Source organism: Asterias rubens, chromosome 12 (assembly GCF_902459465.1).
Source record: "Asterias rubens chromosome 12, eAstRub1.3, whole genome shotgun sequence".
Classification (NCBI taxonomy): domain Eukaryota; kingdom Metazoa; phylum Echinodermata; class Asteroidea; order Forcipulatida; family Asteriidae; genus Asterias; species Asterias rubens.
The window spans coordinates 6,811,658-6,839,432 of record NC_047073.1 but is presented as its reverse complement, the minus strand read 5'-3'; the positions used below and the strand labels follow the sequence as shown (position 1 = coordinate 6,839,432).

Genomic DNA, 27,775 nt, shown 5'->3' with positions numbered 1-27,775 from the left:
CCACTTCAGGAAACTGAAGGCCCTGAACAAGATGCCCCGTGGGACTTTCTACAGTAGACAAGCTGACCAACTCACTGCTGTTGCTTGGAAGGACTCCAGAGTGATGACGATGCTCAGCTCTGCTCACCAGGGGGTACAGAAACAGGATTACCGACAAGCTCACACGGAAAGTCAAGGATGAGAGTGGCCGGAGGGTGTCATCGTCTGTTGCAGCCCCAAGCCAGGCAGTAGACTACACCAGGAATATGGGCGGTGTCGACAGGGGAGACCAGCTGAGAGCTTACTACACCTGCTCCAGGAAGTCTCAGTACTGGTGGAGAAAGCTGCTTTACTTCCTTGTGGACATCGCTCAAACCAATGCATGGGTAGCTTACAAGAGCCACCACGCCGCTACAGAGGGTACCACGACATGGTGTCACTATACCCTAATAGGGGGCGACGGGAGAGATAGTAAAACATAGATTGTTAATTGGAGAGTTAAACAAAATCAAACACAACTTTTAATCACTAGTCTGTGTCTGTGCTTGTATGAAAAGTAAATAGGCATGGATAGAGAAATAAACATAATGTCAAATAGATCTTATTAAGTCAGAGCATAAGTTTAAGGTTACAAATTCAGTGGGAATGGTGCTTTTGTTTTTGTTCATGTTAGTTCAACTATTTAAATTATGTTATTTTTTATTTAACGATTAATCAATCCATCAGTTAATTAGCTCTTTAAATTGTTTTAAAAGTTATCATTATTTTAAAATGTTTTTTTATTTTGTCTTGTCTTGTCTGAATCTCATCTCATCTCATTATTATTATTATTATTATTATTGTGTTTATTTCATCAACAAAATGCTTTTTTACTTGTTAGTAATTAATATTTTAAATATCTAATTAATGTTTTGTATGACTTTTTTGCATATATATACTTCACTTATTTTCATGGATTAAATTTTTGAATTTATACTGCAATATTAAGTTACTTACTTGTTCTTCCTCTCCACCAAGAGCATCAGGCAAAGCAAGACTGGAATCAGAGTCAATGTCAAACACCTAACACAAAACAAATTGAAAACAGTTGAGTTATTAATACCTTTCGGATGTAAAAACTGGGAATCAGTGGTGCAAAGTCTATGTTGGTAGGATGTACCATCCATACAATGTGCTCCTAGAAACACCTTCAAAGACTGCGTTTTTATGAAAAGGTTCATAGTGAGTGGGGGCGTATAGGGTCAATTTCGTCTCATTTTTAAGGGGGCTACGTATCTGAATTTCTTCGCGGGGGCACTGATGGACAATTGTGGGGCACTTTTCCTCCCATGCCATGCTGATGTGAACGAGAATTATCATAAATACAAAGTAGGCCTACATGTTTAGCCAACAGCAAGTATGAGATCATATGATAGTCATGGTAAATCAACAGATCTTGCATGACTGTAAGATCACAGTTGTTGGTGTGATTCGGGTTTATTATGAGATGCCTGCACGCCCACACAATTGTAACTACTCAGCATAACACTTTGGGAACTAAGCTATACCATGTGTTGGCTGTGAAACTTAATTGGTTTTTGAACTGTACATTAAACTATTGCAGTGACCTAATGTTTAAGCTTTTAAAAACAGTTACGTGACGAAATAATTCCTACACATTTCCCCCACTACACCGCAAATAATGGGTAAAACATACTGCACACGTGTGTGTTTCGTGTGGTGTTGCTTTGTATACACAGTTTCAACACAAATTGGTTAAAACACATTTTTTAATGAACACTTTATACCCTTATCATATCCACACTTGGTGCCCGGGTCTACATAGTGGATCTCTCGATCCCCATCTCCGTTTACTACCAAGACTTTTACGGACTTTCGACCGTCAGTTGCTAAGCTTCCTTCCTCCATGGTTGCTGAATGTCTGTAGTCAACGTTACCAGGTATCTATGCTTAATACACAGTTGGCGCTGAAATTCGGCGCTTGCTTAGTAAGGCAGAGAATGGTACTCGTAGTGATCACAAGCGCTGATCACATTGCGGCGGTTAGCAGAGCCATGAAATTGGGCCCTCAGATCATTGAATTCCGTGTTTCCAAGATACATCATCTTGGAATTCCGTGTTTCCAAGATACCTTATCATTGAAATCCATGTTTCCAAGATACCTGGAATTCTGTTTTTTCAAGATACCTTATCTTGGAATTCCGTGTTTCCAAGATACCTCATCTTAGAATTCCGAGTTTCCAAGATACCTTATCATTGAATTTCGTGTTTCCAAGATACCTCATCATGGAATTCCGTGTTTCCAAGATACCTTATCATTGAAATCCATGTTTCCAAGATACCTTATCTTGGAATTCTGTTTTTCCAAGATACCTTATCTTGGAATTCCGAGTTTCCAAGATACCTTATCATTGAATTCCGTGTTTCCAAGATACCTTATCATTGAATACCGTGTTTCCAAGATACCTTATCATTGAACTCCGAGTTTCCAAGATAAATTATCATTGAATTCTGTGTTTCCAAGATACCTTATCTTGGAATTCCGTGTTTCCACGATACCTTATCATTGAATTCCGTGTTTCCACGATACCTTATCATTGAATTCCGTGTTTCCACGATACCTTATCATTGAATTCCGAGTTTCCAAGATACCTTATCTTGGAATTCCGTGTTTCCAAGATACCTTTTCATTGAATTCCGAGTTTCAAGATACATTTTCATTGAATTCCGTGTTTCCAAGATCCCTTATCATTGAATTCCGTGTTTCCAAGATACCTTATCATTGAATTCCGAGTTTCCAAGATAACATTATCATTGAATTCGATGTTTCCAAGAAAATATTCCGTGTTTCTGAGATAAATAATCTCAGTAACTGAGTAACATGATGGCAATTTAAGCTTCCGTAGGTATCACCCACGGTTAAAAATAGAGCATGACGCAACTTGTCAGGGTCGGGGGTCATCTCCAGGGAAACCATGTCTGCACGATACTAGTTGCGATAACGTAACCCTCCTCCCAACGGCCGCCAGGCCGGAGGGTTACGAGATTATTTTGATCGTCAATTAATGACAATCTGGTTCAACACGTATAATTTCGACAGCATAATCACCAGATTTTGCCCCATTTTTACCACTTTTAAAAATCATGAATCCTCAATCAATGTCTAATGAACACTCAAGTCAAAACACCTTTGAAAAAATATTTTTAAAGAAAAAGGACAAAAACTTACCAGATCCCAGAGCGATTTCCCAGATTTATATATTTTGAACTTGTCGCATCGCTTTGCAAACGCTTTATTTAGGCACAACGCCTGCACTGGCAATAACTGGCATAAAAAAAGAAACTCCTGGATCTACGGCCGACAGGACTGACATCCTTACCGAACATCAACGATACTGTCCGAATGTTGACGACAACACGTTCGGAACATTTCGGATAACTTCGAAAGAGAAGGAATTCCTCCTTTATGGTCACGTGATTTTGGGTGATACCGGACCCTAAATTCGACAGAGCCTAGTCGGATATTTTGGGGTCTGGGAACAAGACTAGTTTTGCCGTGGCTCTTTGCGTTTTGCCGTGGCTGGCTCTTTGCGTTTTGCCGTGGCTCTTTGCGTTTTGCCGTGGCGCTTTTCGTTTTGCCGTGGCGCTTTTCGTTTTGCCGTGGCTCTTTTCGTTTAGCCGTGGCTCTTTTCGTTTTGCCGTGGTGCTTTTCGTTTTGCCGTGGCGCTTTTTGTTTTGCCGTGGCGCTTTTTGTTTTGCCGTGGCGCTTTTTGTTTTGCCGTGGCGCTTTTTGTTTTGCCGTGGCGTTTTTTGTTTTGCCGTGGTGCTTTTTGTTTTGCCGTGTCAGCTGTGGGCCACCGTAAGTTACGAATAAAGCAGGTGTTTTTGCCCAAGCGAATTCAACTTGTTAAAGGAACACGTTGCCTTCAGATTTCACAAAATTTCATGTTTGAGGGTGTTCCTTATACTTTTTAAGAGTTGTTCTTGCAATAAAACACATTTAATGTGTTGTAATTAGTGAATGGTAATTAAAAAAAACAAACACTGACCTCTGACCCCGAAACATGGCCCGCGAAATATATACGTTTTTCAAGCCGTCAAAACGATCGTCCGTTTATGCGCGATGCACAGCAGTTAGGCTGGCGCCGTAGCCAATGGCCTGGTAAACCTACCAGAAGAACACGAGGTAATATACCGTTCTCTACCATACGACGTTGTGTGAAATGTAAACACACCATTTTGCTGTCAAAATGGATCGCCGAAAAACACAGATTCAGCTCATTGCTCTACGCAAAGAGATGATTGAAGACACGTCCAAAAAGAAGGAAAGGACACCTCGCCAATCAGGGTAAGAATAATGTAGTGGGACATGGACTAGCCGACGAGAGAGAGAGAACGGACCGTGATTGTTTATACCCAATGCAATGTTATTGTTAGTTATTATTGTGGACATGACACGTAAATTCACAGCCATGAGACAGCCGCAGCACTGAGTTGTGAGACGAGAGTACATAATGTACATGTACTATGACTAGTTTACATATAATTTTGTAGATCTATTCACTCGGTGCATAGATGGGGGTGGGGATTTGAATCGAGTGCCCAGCGTACTAATGACTTGGCATAATTTACCCTAAATTACTTTGATGCTACAATTAAAAGAGTCGTTTATCTGGCTGGGAAGGGGAGGGCTTTTGTAAAAATTGTAGAAGTACATTTTAAAAATAGTACAGATTTATGAAATGTTTTTTGTATATTTTTAACAGTTTACCCAAAATATTGTACCCAAGTCAACTCGTACCCAAGTCAACCCGAATTCTTTCAAAGAAGTGTGACCTTTCAAACAATAAAAAATAAAATTTTCGAGAACTAATATAATAAGTTATATCAATGGTTTTCAATTTCTTGTTGAAGGTACTATGTGAGCAGATGCCAGGACTTGGCGTAAACATCTTGGAGACCTCATCAAACCCGGCACCTCGAAGTCCACATCATCCACCTCCGCAAAGCTCTTGCCAAGCTGGTGGGTTTGTACCAACTGTAGGGAGATGCCAACACAACAGGACAGGTCATGCTGCAAACAAAGGCCGGATGAATGCTTCTCAAACTTGGCAGTAAGAGACTGATTATTTCATACTGTCAATGGCATGTGCATGTATAACAATATACACATGTACTGTCAAAGCAGTCCAGTTTTGTTACATGATATTTTGATCTGTGTCCCCCCCCCCAAAAAAAAGGAAACAAAGTAAATGTGTAAACAAACATTTAATAAGGAAACACAAATTTAAGCTTTCATTCATTGTAGTTACTTGTAAACAGCCTCCTTCGCCAACGTTGCATTACCAAAATACTTCACACTGAACAGCCACATCCTAATAACATCATGTCTTTGACCAGCAGCCGATTTCACGAAACTTTACGCAACTGCGTAAGTCCACTTGTGCAACGTTTATGGAGCAACTTGCGCCATTAAAATTGCGCAAGTGGACTCACGCAGTTGCGTAAAGTTTCGTGAAATCGGCTGCAGGGAGGTAGTATTTGCTAAAATGTCACTTTAATGAATCAACATCAAGTGCATGGGTTTTATATTCCATATACATGTACAAATAACCAATTTTTATTTTGTTAATTGTTTCAAAAATGTTTGTGTTTATATTTGAAAAGATCTTGAGGCACCTTGTTCTGGACCACCATTAGAGTTGGCACGACATCACAGGAATGACATGTACACCAGGGCAGCATGATGTACACAACAAATGACTTTGCCACCCAGCCAGCCTTCACAGACAACATGTGTCATGTCAGAATGGTACTGGAAATAGAGTAACACTACCTGGTTACTGTGTTTGTAAATCAGGGGTATATTTCCAGATAGTTTCAACTTTCATTTACACATGATTTATGCAAAACAGGTTTAACAAATGGCAATATTTCCCGTTGTCAACAAGTAGATTCTTATTCCTAAATTAACACATGTCAATACTTAAACTTATTATTATTTTTTTTTTTGCACATTACTTATGTCAACAAATCATTGAATGTGATGTGAGCAGAGTTTGTTTTCATCACAACGACATATGATTAAATTTAATTTGAAGTACATGGCCAATTGTTTATACAATCATATTTATTGTATTATTTGAGATTTCGATATGTTGTAACAAAAACACACAAGAACAACAAAATGCAAAAACATAAACAATCTGTATTCAAATAAATTTATCTGAAATATCTTTATTCTGTATTCATAAAGAGACATGGATCATAGATGCAACAAGTTTGATAAACACAGTGCCATTTCAATTTTTGAACCTTAACCCTTGCAAGTGTATTTTGATTTCAAACCACATGCCTGTTATGAAATGCTGTTTTAAAATGATGTTTTAGAACTAGTCATATTGTTGACTAGCAGACCATGTTAGTTCGAATAAGTAAAAGTTTTAAAGGAAAACCACCAAATTTCAAGTCATACTTGTGTTGATTATTCTATTCTACTTTTAAAACATCCTTTCTAACCATACAATGCATTTTACAACCAAATCACTCAATTTAAGGCATTGGTCTCTCTAAAGGGACTTTATACCTTAGATGTTGGTAATTACTAATTTGTGATCATAAAACTCACTTGATAAAGTCTACATGATGAGAGGCATGTCAAAGGACTTGTTTCTATACTGCAATGGTGTTTTTCTTTCACTGTTTCTTGCAGCTTTTATTGCCAAATTTAGCCCAAATTGTCACAGGTTTATTATTTTTATGCATAAATATTGAGGAGATACACCAACTATTACTAAGGATACTGCATGGGACTATAGTGTTCTTTGACAAAGGACAAATTTAATTAATGTTTGCAAATACATCGTGTACTGCTGTGAATTGTAAAAACATGCCTCAATAAATTGACCATATTGTTTTATAAAGTTCCTATAAATTTGTGACAAAGATTCTATTTGATTACATACAAACTCTAGAACTTGCCAATAATGCTAATAATGCACTGACCTTATGTCTTATGCACACCTGTACAGACATTTTTGTAGCCAAATTGTGGAAATTAAATTGAAGAAGTGGAAAATCTGGATTTGTGTTTTGCCACAAGTTCTTCTGTTGGTAGTAGTGGTGGTGGTATTAGGGGGGGGGGGATGGCGGCTGTGGGTAGAAGCCATCCTTGCACCATTAGCGGTAAGCCTGGGCGACTAGTGTCGGACTCCAACTATTGAATCCTTAGTCGAGTCGCGACTATTGTTTTCAACTATCCGGTTAAACGTGCTACAAAAATAGTTTTAAAAAAATTGTGTCTACCTGTTTGGTGAACCAATTTAGTCGCTCATTACTATTCATGACAACATAATTTACTTACAGAACACAGTCAGACATCAGTGACACAAATCTTCAATCTTTTCCGCTTGAATTAGACTATATTGTGCTTGCGGCACACATTGCCACAGTGCATCGTGATAATTAAAAATTTGTCGCAACTAGTGTCGTAGTCGCAACTATTGCATGGAGGTGCGACTAGTCGATTAGTAATTTTCACTGGTCGCCCAGGCCTAATTAGCAGAGTTTTCCTGTCCTGCGAAGAAGCTGGTTGTCATCTAACCGTGCTTGGAAAACTTCTTTGATGTACGTGTACTCTTTCTTGTCCATACCGGCTTCAATAATCACATCACCACCCAACTTTCACTGTGACCTGGCAATCAAGTATCAATACAAAAATGTTACAAAATAATAAAATTGTTCCCCGTTTCTGATTTTGTTTTGTAATTTTTGAAAAGAGTTCTTCTAGACTATGGCCCTTTTTGAAACCACGGCTTTGGCGTTGGATTCAGCTCGGGCTAGCTTGGCCCCGCAGATGTTTGGACAATACTGAGCGTGCTTTGCGTAGGGATTCAGACAAGAGGACGGAGTCTGAAGCCGAATCCAAAGCCGAAGCCGTGGTTTCGAAAAGGGCCTATGGAAGCTTCATTTTTGTGGACAAGAGTATTACTTTATTTTAGCTTTCCTTGCCAACTACCATTTGCAGTATGTGCTCCCTGTTCAGATGCATCGCACAGTAAATTTTGCTGTCAAATGATTCTGAGCAATGTAAACAGGAGCTACCTCAAATAGTACCGTCCAAGACCAAGGTCAAGGAATTACATCCCCATAATAATAGACATAAACATTATTTTATAAAACAATGAATGTATACCCCGAAGAAAGGATCATGTTGGCAAATTAGACAAGTGACATCTATCCTATGGCGACGGACTAGTATTAGATAGACACCACTGTCCTGTTGCCCTGTGACTCTACATGTACATGCAAACAGCATAGAGAAAGGACAGAGAAGTAAAGTCCCTGTAATTTTGTATCTAAAAACGAACTGTGGGGTATATGTGACTCGCAATTGCATACTATACTTACGCGGTAAACACGGTAAACGCCTCTCCGACATGTCTGAGCAGATGTTTTATGAGAGGATGAATTCTCTAGCTGTAGTTTTGTTTCAACTCCACTCGCTAGTTGGTATTAAATAATCTCGTCTTTTTGCTGCAAAGGCCCGAGGCAAAAAGAGACACACGACTACAGAATCACATGCACTATTAGTATTAGTAAAACGGGTACTAGACATTCTTTCGTGTACAAAGTAATCGCATTACTAGACTGGCCCCGCTAAAATCCTACATCGTACGAGCAAGAACGGGGAGTTCAGTGCGTCTGGGGAGGTCTGGCCGCGGGGGATGATGGCCCGCTGGACGGCAGCCGCTCGGCCCCGGGACGTGGGCTGAACTTGCTGCTTAGATAGATCATGGAGGTAATTCTACCTCCATGGATAGATTTATAAAAAGTTAATTCAACGTAGGCCCTTTTATTTTTGTTCATGAACTGTTTTTTGTTGTTGGTAACCATGGAGGAAGAGATAGATACAAATGGGGTTCGTAAAATGGTTAATAATTGCTCAGTCGTATAGTTCAAAGGCTGCGACTGGAAATAAGACTAGTGAATTTGGCGGCCATGGGAGTCAAAATCTTGACCCCCATAAATGGCGGAGCGTTTTGTTTCGAGAAAGTTAGCAAAAGCGAAGCATTTCTAAGGCATGTTTGTGTAGATCATTATATTCTACTTTTTTAACATCTTTCCAACCGTAATCATTTTACATCAAACGCTTGTCATAGCCCAAAAACGCCCAATAAAGTGCAACCCGAAGCCAACGTGTCCCTTTAACCAAACAATGCATCTTCGTGCTATTTATTTATTCGTGCTGTTTGTTTATTTTAGTTACCGTAAGGTAGATTTAGAAAAGAAATACATTTTCTGACGTAGGAACGTAGGAAGAAAAGATTGCTGATTCGGGGACCCCGGCCAACTAAAAAATAATGATCTTGCAAAAAAACCAAAGCTGGTTCGAGCGCCCTCTATCGATGGAACGTGTCCAACTAGTGTCAAGGTGTGTGTCACATGTCATCAAAGAGTATCGTGCGTGTGTCTGTCCCATCCCCCCGCAGATGTTATCTCTCACTCAGCAGTGTAAATACTAACTCGTGATCGTCTCACACCCGATCCTCAGACCGACGTCAAGACTCTACTCTGTAATAATAAACTCATGTCCTATATGATAGAATGGTATAGTTCTCATCCGGCTGTGACTGCGTCGTTGCGGACGGTTTGAGTCGAAATTGACTGTTCTATACGGGTATGTATCGGCACCCCATCAGCTCAAATGTTTTCGATAGTTATCTATAAAATAAGGTTTTTTGACCTCCTTCCTACTTCAATCAATGAATTGATTCCCATTTACCGCAGGACTGTGCATGCTCTACCGGTGAGGGGAGCTCTACTGTTTAGTCGACGGTCTGTATTTTGTATTTTTGTGAGAAACGGCTCCCTCTGAAGGGATAACTTACCGTATGGCGCCACCACCTTTTCACTAATTTTTACAAAAAGGGATATATCAATCAGGTAAATTAGATATTATATTATTTTATTTCGAATGAAAAAGTGGTGGCGCCATACGGAAACTTTTCCCAATAAACTATTGCTCCATGCTCAGATTTAGAACTTGAGGTCTCGAAATCAACCTTTTTCTAAACCTACACAACTTTGTGTGACAAGGGTGTTTTGTGGGACCAAAAGTGCTGTAACGGTTAGTATTGGGCCGAGGGCTAGGGGTTGCGCTAACAATTGATGCCGCTGCTGCTACGGTTACCCACAGCTCGATATCCATGATTCCCCAACTACTGGCTGGATTAACAGCGTGCCTCAGACGAAACTGTTCGTCGTAAGTCCTCCACCCAAACCCAGAAAACTGTACTGAAGCTAATCTAATGGTTTCGACATATTTTAACAGCTCTGCTGCACGAGCTGCATGCCGCTCAAGATATATTGACATAAACACGTGAAATGCCGAGAGCCATTTGTCAACACTCAATTTTCCTTTTCAAGGAAGGCTGCTTGAACACAATCCTCTCCCCTTCCACCGCAAGTGTAAACTCCGATTGCTGTTGATGGCAGGTCGCCAGCTACTGGATCGAGTTGTCAGTTAGCAATTGTCAGAAATCGACAAATGCCCCGTCCCAAATTTTTTGTTTTATGGACATGGGTACTGATAACCCCAACCCATGAGTGTTCCCCCTAAAGCTAGGAACCATAGCTGGGGCTGTGCTAGGGAAGGGTTGACCACAAAAATTTGCAACAGCCATACCATCAAGATTGCCCCCACTACTGGCACTGCTACCATGGCCACCGGCACTACTGCCAACGTTAGCCGACAAAGCATTTTCAATAGGACTGTGGCATTATTATTATCTGCAACACCGTTACCCATACCCATCTGGCACTTGTACCTGAACTTGTACGAACATCACTACTGCTACTGCTATGATTATTAATATTACCAATAGGCCTACCCTGACTGTCACTACTACTACCATTGAAATTGGGCAAATTAATGTCCCGCGACTGCCCCCCGAATAGCCCTTGCAAAATATCACCAGGATGCTGTCCGGACTCACCCGACTGCACCCCTTGACCATGTTTACCTTGCACATTCCTGCCATTGCCGTCATCAGTTGGTTGCTGCTCGTCGCGTTGCTGACCTCTAGCTCTCTTAGCCGTCAGTGGCCCTTCATTTCCGGTGGCAGGAGGCCGAACAGCCGGTGGCTGGCGGGGGGCGCTAATGGTGCGAGTGACCCCGTCGCTGGTGGTCTCCGCTGTGAAGCGCGCCGGTAAACGGCTGGCCCTCCTTTGTCTTGGCATAATGCCAACAAAAAAGTTTAAATCGACGACAGGAAGAATGTCTTAACTTCGTCCCGATCTACTAGGCTAATTAATATAAATAAAAGTCTTGCCTACGCGGTAAAATAAGAAAGAAAATATCTTCCTGAGTCCCACAAAGTTAGTATTTAGATGATTCCTAAAGTTGAACCCGATGTCCGGCCCCGAGTAGCTGGTTGGATGTGGTATCCTCTACTCTCTTTTCCTTGATACTCGAACTCGTGCACGACGAGGAACTTCAAACAGGCCGGCAGCAATCGCTGACGCACACACAGTGGTGTAGAGAGAACCTCGCAAATGTAGACATACACGTCCGCTGAACAACACTGAAGAACACTTGTAGGAAAGAGCTCAAAATCAAATGCTCCAGACGTCTGTTCAACCCACTATTTTTTTATTAGGTAAATTAGCTTTATCATCAGCACCTATAACTAAAAAAATTTGTTGCATCCCCAACAAAAACCTTACTGATCATTTCAACGTAATTTTTGTTTCAGATTGTAAAACAGCAATCCCGCTCAATCTTTTGCACAGAAATAACAAAATTTACATCAGACGAAAAGGGACGTCAAAGCACCTGTTGACCCACGTTTACCCCATTTTGATCAACAACGCACGCTATGTACGCTATGCAGTGCAAGCGCCGATTTTTTGGGGGGAATTCCCAAAAGTGCTCTCTTTAGTCCAGCGAAAGAGGGCGCTGTAACGTTTTTAGTAACATCGAGCACTGAGTGAATCGCGGTGAATCGCAATAGTTGAGTAATAATGAACAACGTCTCGCACCAAAACTACAAGTAGGAATACATATGCATTGATGTTATAAGATACATTATACACCTTCAGATAGTCCATCACATAATTATAAAATGTTTACAAGTCATACATCAGCTGAAAGGTTTTAATGAACTAGTCAGGATCTACACAAATGAAATCAGTTTAAACTTGGCTTCTTGTTCAAACCAGCAGAGGTTGAAAATAATTGGTCAAAGAAAAATAATTTCACAACCACACATTTGATTTTTTATATATTTATACGTCATTGGGTAGGTATGTAACAACTTAAGAAACGATACACAACATTGACTATTAAACCCTGACCTCCAGTTAAACAGGAAGATGCAACTTTAATTATTTGAAAAAATATTACTCCAGAACCAGAAATTAGTTGTTTATTATCTGATCGTTGTCGATAAGGCTTTGAAAAACATTACTAACGCTATAATTTGTGACCTGAAAAAATTGTCTTCCGGTTCAAACCGGATGTTTAAATTTTATATTTGAAAAAAATCATAACATCTGAACCATACATTGGATTTTTTCAATCTATGCATCATCTGAAAGGTCTTATTAGACTTATCACGTGCTATACAATATGCGACCCTGTTTGACCTTGACTTCCAGTTAAAGTTGGAAATTGAGATATAATGTTTGAAAAATAAAAAAATCCTAAACCACATGATTTGATTTTTATCATCTATACGTCAAAAGAAAGAACTCAAAAGACATCACCAACGCTACCAAGTGTGACCTCATTTGACAGTACCTTCCGGTTCAAACCGGAAGTTGAAACTTTATATTTGAAATATTCATAACTTCTAAACCAAATACTGGATTTTTACAACCCATCCATCATTTAAAAGGTCTTAATAAACTTATCACGCGCTACATAAAAAGTAACCCCTATTTGACCTTTTATCCGATGCAAACCGGAAGTTGGTGTTTAGTTTGTAAAAAATCATAACTCCTTAACCAGTCATTGGATTGATGAGGTAAAATGTTGTCACCAATCCATTCACTCACTCACCACGAACACCTTATTTTTGTAGTAAACAAAACCTGTACATGTACCTCTAGTTTTATTTTGTTGTTGTTGAACAGTTTAAACAGCAGTGAGTAAAATTAGATTTGGTTTTACCGAATTTCCTTCTTCCTTTTGAATCAAAATTTCAACTACGCAACCATAAAACAATCACTCGAAGTTGCCTCGAAAACGCTGACCACATTGCGACCACACAAAATACAACACACAAACCACACATTACACAACGCACGTGCAAATTACACAACGCAAGCGAGACCAGAGACTTCGTTTTAACAGTCAGTCGTCGTCATCGACCGTCATCAGCAGGCAGCATGAACTCCATGCACGCGTGGTATGATAGAGGCGAATTCACACGCGTTTTCGTTCAGATTATTTTAGGTACCAATCTCATCTCCACGATCCTACAAACCATCGCGCTCTGGATTTTTCTACTATGACCTCAGTATCAGTAACTGAGTAACACGCGGCGCAGTGCACCTTTTACCGCATACATTCTGCAGCTGCTTTGTAGATTGGTTCCGCAGTTTTTCCCAACTCGACGGCGACAAACATGACGATCTTTTTTCCTTCTAGAAATTCAAGGGCACATCGTTTGTTCGTTGTAGAGTTTGGTTGAAACATCGAGTCTTTTTGGGATTTCAATGTTTGCATCTCTTGGGTGTTAATGCAGTTGACAAAACGATGTTTATTTTCCGCTCGAAAGGTTAAAAAACTGGTTCAAGTTTCTTTTCAAATCTCAAGTCGGTTTTGCTGTAGGGGGTGAGACAGACTTGGCGCTGCGCGCTCGTGTTGTGTGCTACGCACACGTTTCTATTTTTTTGTAGTGATTTTAGGTTGCACTCCCACTTTTTCAGTTTGCACTCCCACTTTCCAAATTCCTGGCTAAGACACTGCTGTACGCGTCGCGCGTATCGCGTGATGTGGCACAACTGTTTCAGCCGTTGCTCTCGACCAATATGAATGAAGAAACTGTCTTATAAGAACAGGTGCAACCAAAATTAATTATTTTATATCACTGATATTTAATAGTTTGTAGCCATATCTCAAGTTTCAAACCACGGTTCTTTCCCAAAGCTTTGGACAGACCGGCCTACTCCTGCCAAAGTTGTCACAATATTTACTTAGGTTCCCTGTTTTAATATGAAATACTCGTCTACATACAAAATTTGTTATCCAAACTACTTCAGCCAAGGCAAGGAGCAAAGTTACTAAATTAGTTATTTTACTAGGCTCTTCCAAGTTTCCTGCCATCTGTTTTGCGCAATTCATGAATGGTCAGGCACATCAATACATTTTAAAACTTAACATCAATAAAGTTAATATTTATTAAAAAATTAACATTAAAAAACATTCAGTATAATTAAAAACTGTAATGTTATTTTTTTTTGACTCTGAACAATGTTATTTGTTAAATTATAGTTGTTTTTAAACTTGCATAAATTAAACTTGCACATTAAAATGGCGTCGCAGTTTTCCTGACCGGCAAGTGTGGAGTGATGATTTTCAAAAGCCATTTGCGCGAAAACGCACAGATAACTTTTTGATTTTCACAGATGGAAAGTTGGGTAAGGAACTTTACGATACTATTATATGATTTTAACTACTCCAACAGAGCCTTTTTCGATTGCCTTATTGTGTGTGAATGCAAGAGTTGCAGAATAGTGAAACTTTGAAGTAGTGCAATTCGTCAACGTTTCTTAATTCTGCTACTCAACGTTGCACAATAATGCAATGTTGCATTATCTGCACTTAGCGCGGACTTCCTTCTTTCAGTCACTAGATATGTGCCGTCCCAACTTGATAATCGTCCCAACTATATGGTCCCAACTTGAGTGTTAAAGTTGGGGCGTCCCAATTGAGTTGGGATTTCACATAGAGCTCAACAGGATCCGTACGTAGATTACTGTACTGTCGAGACGAGATTGTACAGACTTGATTTCAAGTCTGAGACCGCGGTTATTTCTCTGCACCAGCCACGCAGAATTGACTGCCGTGTCCCAACTGTACGAATGAGTTGACTGTCCCAACTCAGTTTAGTTGGGATAGGCCCGGAGTTGATAATATTAATATTCAAGTTTAGCTGAGTGGTAGGGATGTTCTCCTCATAATGTAGATGGGACAGTCGTTACTCTAGTTGGGACCCCCAGTCCCAACTGTAGTAATGACTGCCCCAACTGTAGTGGGGATAGACCAAATTTATTTTGTAATATTTTCTCAACTATAGTTGGGACAGTCATTGGTACAGTTTGGACAGTCATTACTCTAGTTGGGACCCCCAGTCCCAACTAGAGTAATGACTGTCCCAACTGTAGTGGGGATAGACCAAAGAAATTTATTTTATAATATTTTATTTGGTAGAGATGGTCTCGGCTATAGTTGGGACAGTCATTAGTACAGTTGGGACAGTCAATACTCTAGTTGGGACCCCCAGTCCTAACTGTAGTAATGACTATCCCAACTGTAGTGGGGATAGACCAAAGAAATTTATTTTACAGTATTTTATCTGGTAGGGATGGTGTCAACTATAGTTGGGACAGTCATTGGTACAGTTGGGACAGTCAATACTCTAGTTGGGACCCCCAGTCCCAACTGTAGTAATGACTATCCCAATTGTAGTGGGGATAGACCAAAGAAATTTATTTTACAGTATTTTATCTGGTAGGGATGGTGTCAACTATAGTTGGGACAGTCATTGGTACAGTTGGGACAGTCAATACTCTAGTTGGGACCCCCAGTCCCAACTGTAGTAATGACTATCCCAACTGTAGTGGGGATAGACCAAAGAAATTTATTTTACAGTATTTTATCTGGTAGGGATGGTGTCAACTATAGTTGCGACAGTCATTACTGTCGCGACAGTCACTACTCTAGTTGGGACAGTCCCAACTGTAGAAATACTATTTCTATTGACTTTGCTTGTTGACTTGGCCTCTAGGCATGTTTTTGTAGGCTCGGACTCGTATACACTATAATTTTTTATACAAAACTGTATAAAGAAGTACTTGAAAATAATTATTTACCCACTCAAACCCTTCTACTACACTCCGCCGCGCTCCAGCCACAAAAGCAATGCTAGCTCACACCTAGAATAAGCGCTGCCTGTTCCTGTAACTACACTGCTAAACAAATTCCGACTTGATTTCAAGACTGGCTCACACCATTGAGGTAGTCTCATGCGCATGCCTACACTGTTTTATCTGTGCACACACAACCAGTACACAGCAGCAAAAAACAACCCTGGTACCACTGCAACGCGCTGGTACCCTGCATTACTGTCCCAACTATAGTTGTGTGGCCCCAACTCTAACACTCAAGTTGGGACCAGTCCCAACTATAGTTGGAACGATTATCAAGTTGGGGTGGAACAGATGTCGATCACATGATATGGTTGCTATCTGAGATTCTATGGCTGCCAATAATATGGGGAGAAAAATTAAATATTTTAAGTGAAAATGAAAAAAAAGGAGGAAACATAAAAGACAAAACTTCATTTATATAGGTGGAAAAAGGCGTGGTAGACAGGTAATTAGTGAATGTGGCAAACTAAAAAGGGGAATTTCTATCGAAAAAGAAGACGGTAAAGACAATACAAATTGTTGGTCATCTCCTTCAATTCAATTGGATGTTCAGACTATGGCATTGAAAAGTCTAGTCTGTAGGCGCCTTATCCACAGTTTCTCCCTATCCAGACGAACAGTTTCTCTGTACTGGTAGTTTCCTAGTGCCTCAATGTCTAACATTATTTTTAATGGTAGTTTTTTGCTTCTATTTTAGTAACTCCATCAGAGCAGCTACCATAATGGAAAAGAAAGACAGATTCATCCCACTGCGCTTTTCAGTTGTCTGTATGGTCACACTGACAGTGAGCTTATGTGTGCCGCCGTTAGCTGCCAATAGTGTTAACCTGACTGTATCACCTCAAGATATGACTATTGAACATGGCACACCAGATGAATTCTTTCTGAGGTCAAACATTAACTTGAATGAAACGGCACTCGTCAACCTTTACAGTACAAACTATTCTATTGCAGCTACTGAAGAACAAGTATGTACTTTGACATAATATGCAAATCATTGTATTAGTACAAAAATAACGTCATCATATTATGCCGCAGCTAATGCAAAAGAACACACTAACTTGGGACAGACTCTTGACCTCAATTGTAAGTTAGTTGCCTTGGATCAGACGAGTTTGTCCTTTTTCCATGAAAACGTTTGAAAACCGTTTGTTTTAAAATGCATAGAGATGTTTTAAAAGTAGAACATGAAGATCTACACGAAAATGCTTCCAAAATTGCTTTGTTTACCTCTTTCGTTGTGAACTAACCATGGAATGCCATTTTGTGGAGTCAATTTTGTGAAATGGCTGACCTTGTTAGCTCGCAAAATAAAAGGGGAACCATGCAATTTCGAGGCATTTTTGTGGATCATTATATTCTACTTTTAAAACATCCAAGGCAATGTGTCCCATCACAAAATGACATCACAACAAAAACAAATAAGGTGTATATGTTGTGTTCATGTGAAACAAAGGTAGTCGACAAAAAGATTTGATTTTACTTGAGGTTTGTCACAACTTAATGAGAGTGGACTTATTTTGGGACATTATGTGACTTCGTGACTTGCAAAAATTTGACTTGAGAATTGACTTGAGCAAAAATGACTTGTGACTTGACTTGAGCAATTCCGAGTTGCAACTTTACTTGAGCAAATATGACTTGAGACTTGACTTGAGCTAAAATGACTTGTGACTTGACTTGAGCAATTGCGACTTGACTTGACTTGAAAACAAAAAAAGACTTGGTTACAACACTGTCCCTGAAGTGGAGCATACTATTTACTTGAATGAAAAGACATGGTCAAGTCATGGGTTACAAAGCAGATGTCAATAACTGCCTAGTCTGTTTTTGTGATGCTACTTTCCTCGGAGTAGACAAATGGTTTTACTTTTCAGTCGCCTGCTTTTGCTTTTTATAAGCTTACCTCATGGTTTTGATGCAAAATTTGTTTTTATCACAGGTCGAGTTACCACCAAATGACACATCTACTAAAGTCAGAGTAAACATTCTCACTAATTCAAGCTCACAAGTAGGAAAGGCTATAATCACTTTGAACTCTACAACTACACAACTTGGAAAGTAAGTTCCGTGCATTAAACACATTGTATATACATGTAGCAGCCACAGGCAGCTGCTACATGTTTGCATCAAAATCTAATTAATTGGTTTGTCTGTCTGATCAGATAACAGCACCGAACTCATGCTCTGGTGTTTCTGTTCAGTAGAGAGTGGGTTCCAATCCCGATCGTGACACTTGTGTCCTTGAGCAAGACACTTTTCCATTGCTTTTCTCCACCCAGTGGTATTGGTGTTATTTGCAGAAAGCATTTTGTACTTCTTTTCTTTAACGCCTTGAGTAATTTGTTATTAGAAATTTGGCTTGATAAGATTGTGTTACTGCTACTATTATTTAGGGACACTTGACTCCATAAAATGGCTGACCATGATAGTTTGCGGCGTAAAAGGAAAACCATGCAATTTCGAGGCATGTTTTTGTGGATAATTACCCGGTATATTCTATTTTTAAATTATCTAACCATAACGCATTTTATTACAGACAGTTTCAAACGCTTTTCAAAAGATCAACTCGCCCGATGCAATGTGTCCTTTTAAATAAAATATTTGATTTTCTTTTCCAGTTTGTCTAGTGTGTTTGTACGGATACAGGTGGTTGACAGCCTTGCCCTTAATGTTGTTATCATTGTTGTCGGATGGATTTATTTTGCTGCATGGACTGTCTCCTTCTACCCTCAAGTACTTCTTAATCACAAAAGAAAAAGGTAAGTTGACTAACTACAGATTACCACATTTTATCAATCAAAGATAAAATGCTTTATACACAGGGCGTACTTGTTTATGTGGTTACTCGCATGCTTCATGTATGTATGCTGCCCATGGCATATAAATTCATGCCAGCTAGGGGATACGTATTTACCATGAGGGGTTGCAGTTCAGGTGCATTAATAATTAGCAACTTAGGTAATTATGTTTTCGCGGGCAGTCACAGTCCTCTGTATACACAAATGTTGTTCGGGTTTACAGTTAGTCACTGCCTTTCAACGTGAATGGGCAATTTGTTTTTCTGTTCACAAAATGTTATTAATTTCCCACCAACAGAATTACTGGCCCTCGCGCTGTGACTGTGACATCACAAAGGAACCCTCAATCACAAAGGTCACTACACGCTCGCGCTTTGACTGTGACGTCACAAACAACACATGCCCCCAACCCACAGGTACCCCGAAATTTACCCCAGGACGCATCATTTTAGCAGGGTGCGGGCACCACTTGACGTGAAAACAACATGGCGGCGCCCAAAACAACAATGGCAGCGCCCATGCGATTTAAGCGCTACTATAGTATAGATATCCAATATTGTAACAATACGTTGTGTTAGCACTCTGAAGTTTCCACAGGGGCTAGTTCTGACCACATTGTGCCAAGGTGGAATTGCATAACTTAACTCATTGTATACATTTCAGGTATGACTATTCTCAATAATGGTTTCATTGCCTGTGTGCCCGCATGGTTGGAGTCAGGTGGGTGTGCACACAGATATATGACTATTCTCAATAATGGTTTCATTGCCTGTGTGCCCGCATGGTTGGAGTCAGGTGGGTGTGCACACAGATATATGACTATTCTCAATAATGGTTTCATTGCCTGTGTGCCCACATGGTTGGAGTCAGGTGGGTGTGCACACAGATATATGACTATTCTCAATAATGGTTTCATTGCCTGTGTGCCCACATGGTTGGAGTCAGGTGGGTGTGCACACAGATATATGACTATTCTCAATAATGGTTTCATTGCCTGTGTGCCCGCATGGTTGGAGTCAGGTGGGTGTGCACACAGATATATGACTATTCTCAATAATGGTTTCATTGCCTGTGTGCCCGCATGGTTGGAGTCAGGTGGGTGTGCACACAGATATATGACTATTCTCAATAATGGTTTCATTGCCTGTGTGCCCGCATGGTTGGAGTCAGGTGGGTGTGCACACAGATATATGTTTGGCCAGGTGCCAATTCAATATTTTAGGTGTGTTACCCAAGGTGGTAATTGTGGCAATTAATATGTATGGGCGTGGTGCCCATTGATGGTTGGTTGTGTCGTGTGGATAATGGTGTAGAAGAAGCCAGATAATGGCCAAATTTTTTGTGGTGTGGCAATTGTGCCCAGTAACGGTTGAAGTCACCTGTTCATGGGAAGAAGAAGCCAAGTACTGGCCAAATTTGATGAGTGTTATGTGGAAAGAAGAAGCCAAGTACTGGCAAAATTTGATGAGTGTTCAGGGGTTTCCCTTAACTTTTTTTTTCAATCGCCCGCCGGGCGAGTCAACCACAATTCTCGATCGCCTGCAGGTTTTTTCACTAGCCCGCATGTAAAAATTTAAAAAAAAAAAAAAAAAAAAAAGCAAAAACGAAAATGAAGGATTTTGAGGATTTTATGTCTGAATTTTTACCTTAAACTATCGCTTTTCCATCAACAACTTGAATGCCTTCATGGTTAGGGGGTCGGTTGATTTGAACATGTTTTAAACTCCGTTTGCAACAAAATCTTCATGAATCAACGATCAGTCAACAATGCACATCGAGAAATAATTCAATGAACTTTGCCTCGCAATGCCCTCTGTTGGCAAAAGTTGTCCATGTTATTGGAATTCCTCCAAGTCTGTACATTGTGCACAGTCTGCAGGCATTATGCACAACGTGCGGCAATTATTTACTGCGTTCGCGAACGTGTATTGCATTGAAGTCTAGTCAAGAACATCATGAATATGGAATTATCAACAGCCATCAACGGCCAATCACAGCGTGCAGAGTGTTGGTCAGAATGGACTTTGGACGTACGTACTGTGCATACTGCATGGACATGGATGTACCAGTGGGCGACCATGTACATGTACTGTAAGGATACTCAGCAGCATGTGGTTTGTGCATCGTGTTTTCAATTAATTGTACTTGTTTTCTGAAACGACCAACAGCCATATCGGTCTTGATCACGGCAAAATTAAATCTAGCAAGTATCTAGAATTGTCAAACTTACTAGTTTAAAAGCTTTGTAAAGGTTTTCCGTGGGATTTTGCCACTGAACCCTCATTTATATGTGAAAAGGAATAATTATTTGACTCGCCCGGCGGGCTAGTGAGAAATGGTTTTCACTTGCCCGCCGCTATTTTCACTCGCATTTGGCGACCGGGCGACCGCTAATTTCGAACCCTGGTGTTATGTGGGAAGAAGAAGCCAAGTACTGGGCAAATTTGATGAGTGTTACGTGGGAAGAAGAAGCCAAGTACTGGCCAAATTTGATGAGTGTTACGTGGGAAAAAGAAGTCAAGTACTGGCCAAATTTGATGAGTGTTATGTGGGAAGAAGAAGCCAAATATTGGCCAAATTTGATGAGTGTTACGTGGGAAGAAGAAGCCAAGTACTGGCCAAATTTGATGAGTGTTTCGTGGGAAAAAGAAGTCAAGTACTGGCCAAATTTGATGAGTGTTACGTGGGAAGAAGAAGCCAAGTACTGGCCAAATTTGATGAGTGTTTCGTGGGAAAAAGAAGTCAAGTACTGGCCAGATTTGATAAGTTTTATGTGGGAAGAAGAAGCCAAATATTGGCCAAATTTGATGAGTGTTTCGTGGGAAGAAGAAGCCAAGTACTGGCCAAATTTGATGAGTGTTACGTGGGAAGAAGAAGCCAAGTATTGGCCAAATATGATGAGTGCTATGTGGGAAGAAGAAGCCAAGTCGGCTTCGTTCTTGAAGAAGAAGGCCTGGTTCTTTATAATTTACCTCGACTTTGTCTCGGTAAAATTATAAAGAACCAGGCCTCGGCGGGTTTAAACCACTAGGTAAAAAAAAAGCGCAATTAATATTCTGTATGCGTGATGCAAATTTAACATCTTTTATATATACAATAAATGTGTTCTTTTCTTTCAGTGTAAAAGGGCTCAATTTTGATTTTTTGACATACAACCTTATTGGCTTCACTGCATATGGCATCTTCAATGTTGGGATGTTTTGGATCCCACAAGTTAAGGTATGTTTTCCAAATCCTTTTACATTATACACATGTGTAAAAATGCTTTTCTAATCTTTTTCAATGGTCACTTAAGGTTTGTCCAAGGTTTTCAAGTTTTTCACGTTGCTCAGAGAGTACTTCTTTTGGAGACCCCTCCCTCCAAACTGGTCCATGTTCTTTGTATCCATGTACATGTACGTATCCTCACCGTTATTATCAAGATTTCATGTTTAGGTGGTCTCCGATCCCCTCTCCATGTCATATTCTTTGAAGAGCCCCTAAAAGTGAGCTTGTTGTATTCGGCATAAAAAATAATAAATTACTTTGATCTCTGATAAGTTAACAAAATAATTCCATGCAGAGGCACAGCAAAGAAATTTGAATACTGACGTGAATGGTTAAGGAAAGTTCATTAGTTGATAGAGGGGGGTTAGATCGATGCTACAGGTGGCTCATCATGATGTGGGTTCGAACCCCGGTCGTGACACTTGTGTCCCTGAGCAAGACGCTTAACCATTGCTTTTCTCCACTCAGGGTTAAAATGGGTATCTGTGAGGGCAGAGATGGTTTATGTGAATGATTAATTTTGAGCGCAGTAACTCGCAGCACACGCTGTATTAGCCCACCTTGTTGAGCTGTTAATGGCTCCGCTTTTAACATCGGTCTCATCACTGTAACCATTACAGCCCACCTTCGATACATGTCTTAAACGCTAAGTTTTCAAAGGTCGCAAAATGCGTAGTAGTTTGATTGCAAATTTCTCCCATTTAAAAAAGTCCAATACTACTCCAACATACCTCATTTTATTCCTTACATTTGTGGAATTACTATGACACATAACAGGGCTTACTAAATGATGACTTTGTCCAGATGTGATGATTTGAAAATTGGTCCAAAAAAATGTGTACAAAAATTACATTTAGCGTGACATGTTCTTGGGCGCCGCCATGTTTTAATGATTCTCCTCTTGTTGGACGTGAGAAGTCAGGGCACCAGGCAAATCTTGCTAGTCATGAATATCCAAGAGGTCATGTCACGTGACGCGGTATGGCTACGCTGATTTATCAATTTGCGTGGTGTACAAAGTAAATATGAATATGTATGAGGTGACGTTGCGCGGTGGTAGTTTCCAGATACAGCGCAGGGCTACGTCACCTTATACATATTCAGTTTTTACTGTACACGCACATAAGCCTAGCGATCATGACGTCACCTTATGTATATTCATGTCTTGCAAGATTTGCCGGGCGCCCACGATCAACAAGAGGAGAATCGTTAAAACATGGCGGCGCCCAAGAACATGTCACGTTAAATGTAATTTTTGTACACATTTTTTTGGACCAATTTTCAAATCATCACATCTGGACAAAGTCATCATTTAGTAAGCCCTGTTATGTTTCATAGTAATTCCACAAATGTAAGGAATAAAATGAGGTATGTTGGAGTAGTATTGGACTTTTTTAAATGGGAGAAATTTGCAATCAAACTACCACGCATTTTGCGACCTTTGAAAACTTAGCGTTTAAGACATGTATCGAAGGTGGGCTGTAATGGTTACAGTGATGAGATTGATGTTAAAAGCGGAGCCATTAACAGCTCAACAAGGTGGGCTAAGGCTGTATAATCCACAGGGAGCTGAGATGGTTTAAGGAATGAATTAAGGCCCAGTGACCAGGGGTAATGTTGGAAGCCCTTTGAGATGCCCCTCGGGCTGTGATAAAGTGCTATATAAAAATCAATTATTATTGTTACGTGGTGAGGACACTCTTCTAGCTAAACATATTTAACAAACATTAATTTTATTTCCTATACTTCATTTATTTTTCACATTGTATGGTGACTAATTTTAAGTGTACTATTTTCTTTGTTTTATTTTATAGGAAGAATACCATAGAAAAAACCCATTTGGGGTGAATCCAGTATTACTGAATGATGTTGTGTTTACTCTCCATGCCATTGCAATAACAGCGGTCACAATCTTCCAGTGCCTTATTTATGATGTGAGTTTGATGTGTTCCCTCTTTGGCAAGTTGCCATGCAGAGAACCTATGGTCATTTTAGAAACCACAGCTTCGGCTTTGGATTCGGATTCAGGCTACTTTCTCTCGTCTAAAGCCCTGAGCCCGTATAAGCAAAGCACGCACTCATGTCAAAATACTCACGGGGCCAAGCTTGGCCAAGCTAGCCTGAGCCAAATCTGGAGCCGAAGCCGTGGTTTCAACAATTTCCCTCCTTACTAATTAGTCCGGCCGTCCATCAGTTCACTACAGGCTGGGCCTGGCCTTATTTTACTTTATAAATACAACCTGTCTATGGCTTTCAAATTTCAAATTTATGCTTTGAGAGGTTGAGATGTTTGCAAAGGGCACTTGAATTCTTTTGGAAAATGTTCAAAGTCTATGGAAATTTTTTGAAGGGGCACCAAGGCCACGAAATAAATATGAAATTAATGTAAAATTTAAAATATGACCAGGGCAACTGAGGTCATGACATTTGTGTAATTCCAGCCCTGCAACATAAGCTAAACTCACCAAAGAACAGTTAGGCCTTTTTGGATAGATGTTACTAATGTCCTTCTTGGTCATGGGAAAACAAAAAATACAAATGATCTTAATGGTCAAATTACCTGCACATTCATTGGCTGGCTGGCTGGCAGGCCTTAGTAAAAATGATGTGAATTTCATGTACATACTATATGTACATATATGTACATATACATATGTACATATATGCCAATTTGAGGGTAACCCCCCTTTATAGTCCATACTGTATGACTCGGATGTAAAGGAAGAACAAAAAACTTGATGAAGTAACTGTTATTTATTTTTGTGTTTCTTAGAGAGGTGGCCAGCGAGTGTCAGTGGTGTGTAAAGTATTATGTGCCGTGGCAGGGTTGTTTACAGTCATCACTCTCATCATCACAGTTGCATCTGGTGAAAAGCTCATATCATGGCTGATGTTCCTCTACTATTTTTCTTACATCAAGCTTGTTGTTTCAATCATCAAATACGTACCTCAGGTAAGTGTCTGGATGTTTTACTCAACAATGAAAAATGAAAAATGAAAAAAAAAAATGAAAACAGCTCTGGTCAAAAAGTGATGATATTGCAATGAATTGTAGGTAGAAATTAACTTTTTGTATCCTTAATGAGTTAAAAATTGGTGGATGGGCATGGCTCTGTGACTGACTAACGAAATTGATATTTTATCCAAGTTTCCCTGCCATTAAAGCTATTTTGTTATTATTTTTATTTTAATTCTTCAGATAATTATAGGTCATCCAGGGAAAGGCAAAAGTAAACAAATTTCATAAAAAGATGTATCCTCTCAGACCTTGCTCATAAAAAGAGTAACAATTCATATACTAAACTTAAAGGGAAGGTACATGTTTGGTAATTACTCAAAACAAATATTAACCTAAAAACTTACTTGGTAACGAGCATTGGAGAGCTGTTGATAGTATAAAACATCGTGGGAAACCGCTCCCTTTGAAGTAACGTAGTTTTTGAGAAAGAGGTAATTTTTCACGAAAATAATAAAAGACTTCTATGTAGCTAGAAGTATTTTATTCCTATCTGAAAGCACACAGATTCGTCCAACGAGAGTGTTTTTTTGCTTTCATGATTTTCTCGCAAATTCGATGACCAATTGAGCCCCAAATTTCACAGGCTTGTTATTTTATGTTTATGATGGGATACACCAAGTGAGAGCAATGGTCTTTGACAATTACCAAACATGTACAGTGCCTTTAACACAGAAATCTAATAGTGTAGTGAAAATTAAAACAAAAGATTGCAAGTAAAAGCAATACAGGAAACGATATATACAAGAACCACTGTATAAAACTAAGGCCCCTTATTGTCAAACAATAGCAGAAACACCAACCAGACAAGGTAAAATGGGAGAAAATAGGTCCTGCTTATGATGACAACCATGTTTATCTCGATTTCCTACAGGCATGGATGAACTACAAAAGAAAAAGCACTTATGGCTGGAGTATAGGTAATGTGTTACTAGACTTCACTGGTGGTTCCTTCAGCCTGGTGCAGATGTTTTTGTTGGCCTACAACAACAGTAAGTCAATATTATTCCATGCCAAACTGAATGTGCACATGAGTTAAAGACACTGGACACTATTGGTATTATGAGTCTTCTCACTTGGTGTATCTCAACATGTTTAAAAATAACAAACCTCTGAAAATTTGAGCTCATTTGGTCATCGAAATTGCAAGAGAACAATGGAGTAAAAAACACCCTGTGCAAGTTGTGTGCTTTTCATATACTTGAATTTTGAGACCTTGAAATCAAACTCTGAGGTCTCGAAATCAAGTTCAAATATTTTAGTGAGAAAAAAACTACGTAACTTCAGAAGGAGCTGTTTCATAATTATTATTATTATTATTATTATTGGGCTTCTGCCCAACCTTCGTTGTCCAAAGGGATTTGGTGTTCTTTTAGCATAAACTAGTATTTCAGAACTTATATACTTGTACTGCCTTTCATTTCTTTGATAGATGACTGGAGTTCTATTTTTGGTGATCCTACAAAGTTTGGCTTGGGCTTCTTTTCCATTCTGTTTGACGTGCTGTTCATTGTTCAACACTACATTCTGTATCGAGGCAACACTCCCGATTCTGAAGAATCTGAAGATGATAAAGACAAGGGTACTGAGAAAGAAAATCTTGTAAAGGGTGTAAATAATTCAAATTAATATAATTTTATTTGGTTAAGGATTATGTAAGATTATAAGACATTTGACTTAGTAGGGAAATCTAAGTAAGTTTCTCAATTTAATTTTAATACCTTTTATCGTTTGAAGAAAATCATTCAACTAGATTTATTTCAATAATTATATAACAAATTTGATGTTCCGTTCACCATTATTCGTTCCGTTCACCATTTATTTTTCGATCCATCCAGAGTAAAAACATCACTGCGTGCGCGTGTCGTTGGTAACGCAGCAATGTTACTGCAAGCATAGATATATGATATAATACCAAGGTATTTTGGTTACTTTTGATGTTTCATCACTGTATACTAACATACCCCACCATGAAGGCATGAGTGCATGTGTCTCTGCCCTCAATGCTAGTAATCAGTCCCGCCCCTCAGTGAGTCATATTAAGGAACTCATGAGCCACATTCTAATGAAGAATAATTTCACATTTTCTGACAGGCATTTTCTACAGGTACAGGGTACTGCCATGGGTACCAAAATGGCACCCTCATATGCTTACCTATTTATGTCTCAGTTGGAGGACAGACTCCTGTCCTCCGCCCCCAACCGACCACTAGTTTGGTGGAGATTTATTGATGATATTTTCTCCATCTGGTGTGGTGACCAAGACAGCTTGGATGAGTTTATTGACCATATCAACTCATTTCACCCCACCATAAAGTTCACTACCGAATAATCTCTCACCAGTGTGAACTTTCTAGATGTGACAATAACCAAGTCTCCTAATGGCCTTGTCACAGATGTTTACAGCAAACCCTGACAAAAGGCTCCGTTGCCCGCCACTGACAAATGAATCCCATCAAACCTAAACAGTGACAAATCTGTCCATGTGAACTGGGGATGATGAAGAACCCCACACCCAATTTTGTCCGCATGAGCCCGAGCAGCCCGATTGATA

General features: G+C 39.7%; 1 protein-coding gene and 1 long non-coding RNA gene across 2 annotated transcripts; both read left to right on the top strand.

The window, feature by feature from the left end:
• The first annotated feature begins 4,286 nt into the window (after nt 1-4,286).
• LOC117298095 lies at nt 4,287-5,686 on the top strand. Its single transcript, XR_004519948.1, has 3 exons — nt 4,287-4,327; nt 4,894-5,093; nt 5,647-5,686. It is a non-coding gene; the product is annotated as an uncharacterized LOC117298095 (long non-coding RNA).
• A 3,760-nt stretch (nt 5,687-9,446) lies between these two features.
• Nucleotides 9,447-27,205, top strand: LOC117297346 (cystinosin-like). Its single transcript, XM_033780325.1, has 9 exons — nt 9,447-9,658; nt 16,835-17,105; nt 18,080-18,198; nt 18,759-18,899; nt 22,058-22,157; nt 24,020-24,139; nt 24,979-25,158; nt 26,096-26,213; nt 26,654-27,205. Exons 2-9 carry the CDS (start codon nt 16,860-16,862, stop codon nt 26,848-26,850), a joined length of 1,221 nt encoding a protein of 406 aa, XP_033636216.1. The 5' UTR covers nt 9,447-9,658; nt 16,835-16,859; the 3' UTR covers nt 26,851-27,205.
• Nucleotides 27,206-27,775: the final 570 nt, after the last annotated feature.